Source organism: Antrostomus carolinensis, unplaced genomic scaffold (assembly GCF_000700745.2).
Source record: "Antrostomus carolinensis isolate BGI_N321 unplaced genomic scaffold, ASM70074v2 scaffold35325, whole genome shotgun sequence".
Taxonomy (NCBI): Eukaryota; Metazoa; Chordata; class Aves; order Caprimulgiformes; family Caprimulgidae; genus Antrostomus; species Antrostomus carolinensis.
Window position 1 is genome coordinate 261 of NW_010314896.1, and position 3,777 is coordinate 4,037.

At 39.0% G+C, this 3,777-nt stretch overlaps 1 protein-coding gene across 1 annotated transcript; it reads left to right on the forward strand.

Annotated features, from left to right (window-relative positions):
* Positions 1-203: 203 nt before the first annotated feature.
* PRXL2C (peroxiredoxin like 2C) lies at positions 204-3,508 on the forward strand. The gene is made up of 5 exons (XM_010167797.2): positions 204-281; positions 1,805-1,858; positions 2,276-2,381; positions 2,625-2,756; positions 3,381-3,508. Exons 1-5 carry the CDS (start codon positions 204-206, stop codon positions 3,506-3,508), a joined length of 498 nt encoding a protein of 165 aa, XP_010166099.2.
* The last annotated feature ends 269 nt before the right edge of the window (positions 3,509-3,777 follow it).

The following is a 3,777-nucleotide window of genomic DNA, read 5'->3' on the forward strand; positions in this document are numbered from 1 at the left end:
AAATATTAGCAAGGCCCCAAGCCATGTCCTTTGTCAGGCTCGGATTAAACCAGTATCCTAACCCAAATCTGGTGACAGCAAAGAACTTCAGTCTTTCCTGTTCCCGGTCCCTGATCACCTGCAGAATGGTTTGTGCCCCAAGTCAGAATCTGATGCTTCATTACTGTGCAATTATGTCTTGTTTCTGACACATCCAACTGGCTATGTTGCAGAATTTTTTATGTTACACATGTAAGGAGTATGTAGAAGACCTGGCAAAAGTCCCCAAGGCGTTTTTACAAGTAAGTTCTCTGCCCTTAGTATGTAGATGGCGTTTCCGTAGTTGAGCAAATTTTGTTATACCCCACTGCAGGCTTGTGCGAGACTTCAGATTTCTAGGAATCAAAAAAAGGCTCAGAAGAAAGTTAGTGCTTTCATTGTTTACTACAGTAGATTTAATGTATCTGCCTAGAAGACACAGGAAAGGAGTTATTGCACTAGGTGCTGTGTTGCAGCAGCATTATTTCTCCCTGCCCTGTTAGTGTGATGCTGTTTTTTCCTGCTGTGTTCCCAACAGTTAGGCAACGTCTGACAGGCATTTCTTGTGTTGTTGGTAGTGCCCTGGGCAGCTGTCTTCTGACCACTAACTAACTACTAACTACTGCCTTTTCCATTATGCCCGTACAGCTGACTGATGGTTGTACATGGAACAAAATCAGAAAATTATCTGGATTAAAAATAATCTCTTTTGCTATGGTTATTTGTAAGATGCATCAGTTGTGTGACCTGTTCTCCGGGCAGCTGCACAAACAGCAATGACATAGTGACAGAAAAGAGAAATGGAGTGGGCAGGGGTTGCTGTGGATGGATATTTGTTGGGTGGTAGGACATACTGGACAAAGACACCAATCCCCTGCTAAATGTGGAAGGTCAATCTGTCTCTTCTAGGCTGCTGGTTGAAATCCTGATACATTTTATTCCCAACAGCAGAATAGCCAATGACAAGAGACTCAGCTCCTTGCTGACAGCAAGCCTTAGATGGACTAGGAATTTGGGGATGAAAAGGGGCAATTTCTTTGGCAGCTCCCCTTCTCAGGACACATTTTTCTAAACTGCTCAGTGTTACTCAGAATGGCATTTTCTTCATTTGGCTGCTCAAATAAATGTATACAGAGAATCAAAACTGTCCATGCTTTTCATAGTGTGAGTATTCTGCTTTTAGGAGAGCTTCTTTTCATAACACACAAAATTATTTTGTATGGGAAAGGCAAGTATTATACCTGAATATTAAAACAATATTGTAATTTATTAACTTTTACTGGCATCTGAATGAACTTAAGTTTTGGTTGCTATTTTAGACACGGGCCTAATGTTGCACCTGCAAGAGACAGCAGTACATGCCGATAGTTATATCTATTAAAGAGCATCGGTATAAGTAAATCACAGATGTACGTGCACCAATATTTGCATGCTGCTTCTTGAGATGCAGGTGAAACCGAGTCGAAATTTTGAATTTCCAAAATGATAGCAGGTTGCAATCAGTTGAAAAGATGATGCTACTAATGCTACAGAAAAAGTAAAATTTACATATCTGTAACTTGAAAGTTATCTTTAAAAATAATTTTTCCCTTAATAAATGAATGTAGCTGCTAACTGTGCGTGATAGACAAAGGTGCAGGCTCCAAATATGTAAATGATGTTAATTTCAAATAATTTTGGTGCACTGTGATAATTAACTCGGGACACCAGATTCTGCTAATGCTTTGCAGCCATGCAGAAATAACGAGTTCCTCTTTACAGTTTCAATACCCATGTTCTGTTCCAGGAAGCAAATGTGAGGCTTATAGTTATTGGACAGTCATCTTATCATCACATCAAGGTAAATAAAGTAGTCATTAAATACATTGTATCCTCTCTTGTGTCTTAATGGTCTGCATTGAGGGATTTGGCTCTCAGAGAAAGGATGGTAATTTGCAACCACAGAAAAAGAGGACAGTATTATTTTTCATGAAGCAATTCTAATAGCTGTACATGAATAAAGCTAATAACTAAAACTTTCAGTTTAAAAGCCACTGAGGCTTGCTATTGAAACATCTTTTCTTGATTTAACTGGAAGCTTTGTTTTAGTAAGCTCCGGGCCTAAAATTTTTTTGCCTTTAATTTAACATGACAAATCCCCAGGTTTCCAAATCAGGCGGTGGGGTGGTTGGTTGTTTTTTCCACTGTTAGTAGGTCCTAACTAATTACCATCTTAACTGTAAAAATACTGCTTTTTTTGTATGCGTATATTTTGCAGCCCTTTTGCAGTTTAACTGGGTATACTCACGAAATGTATGTAGATCCACAAAGGGAAATATATAAAACGCTTGGCATGAAAAGAGGTGAAGGTAGTAACGTATCAGGTAAGAATAATTTTCTCACCTTGTTTGGACTTGCACAGAATAAAAGAATGGTCTGATAGAATAGTATGATCACAATGTAAATAGGAAGGGAGTTGCCCACCAGACCATTTCTTGTAGGCTGTATTTTGTCAAAACACTTGTAATCAGGAAACTTTAGAATATTCATGGCAGCTGATTGATTTTGTTGTTCCCCTTATATACTTTTGTATTTATAGATAACAAGTATTTTGACGTTTTGTTTAGTGCGCAGCCCTCATGTGAAATCAAACACACTGCTGGGAAGCATTAGGAGTATGTGGAGAGCAATGACTGGTCCGGCTTTTGATTTTCAAGGAGACCCTGCTCAGCAGGGAGGAGCTTTGATTTTAGGCCCAGGTGAGCTGCTTTATTCTGTGTGAAAGTTACAGTCTCCTCCTGTAGCTGTTTGCTTTAACGCTACCACAGTGACTGCTGTCCCTGTGGGTCCCGAGGAGACAGTCTTGTGTTGAACTGTGTGATTTTGTTGGCTGAAGGCATCTGTGGAAGAGTCATTGTGTAATCCCACCTCCCACAGAGGTAGCACAAAGCTGGTCGCAGTCTGTCAGAAATCGAGAGGAGTGCTGATGGAACAACTGCTTCTGAGTTTGCAGGAATTTTTTTGACACTCTGGTGTTCACCTACATTTCCGCTTTTACATTTGAGTATAGGCATTTAATGTGGTTTTAGTAAAGGAATAGTGCATGAAGCTGCAACATGACAAAGTCATCTCAGCAAATCATTAGGAAACAACTTGCTACAGCAGATTTAATTACATTAGATGCCTTAATGTTCCTTGCTTGTGTAACTTAATTAAAGAAAATCTATGTCATTGTTTAAAATACAGTGTATTGTGCAATCTATAGCAATAGCACACATTCCTACAAGAAGTAGTGGGAAATCAGAGAGCTTCTTTGATTCACTTACGTCTTTGAATAAATATTTTATTCAGCCATTTACATGTTTCTTCTCATTCCATTCCAGGTAATGAAGTTCATTTTTTGCACCTTGATAAAAACAGGCTGGATCATGTTCCCATTAACACAGTTCTGCAGCTGGCGGGAGTTAAAACAGTAAACTTCACAAACAAACCCCAGATTATTGACATATGACACTGACACAGTATATAATTTTTTATTTATTTGTGCTTCACAAGAACAATTCTCCAGCAGATTCCCACCAGCATCAGTACTGGTGTGTCTTTATGTGACATCTGAAACCCTGTCAAGAAAATCAGAGCACAGAATAAACTACTTGGCACTGAAGATGGGCACAAAAGTGCTATTTCCATTGTGTATAAGGTAACAAAAACTAAAACACAGCTGAGGCTTGTTGCAAAAAATCCTGTAGCTTGTTATTTCCTCATCAAACAGTCTTGCTA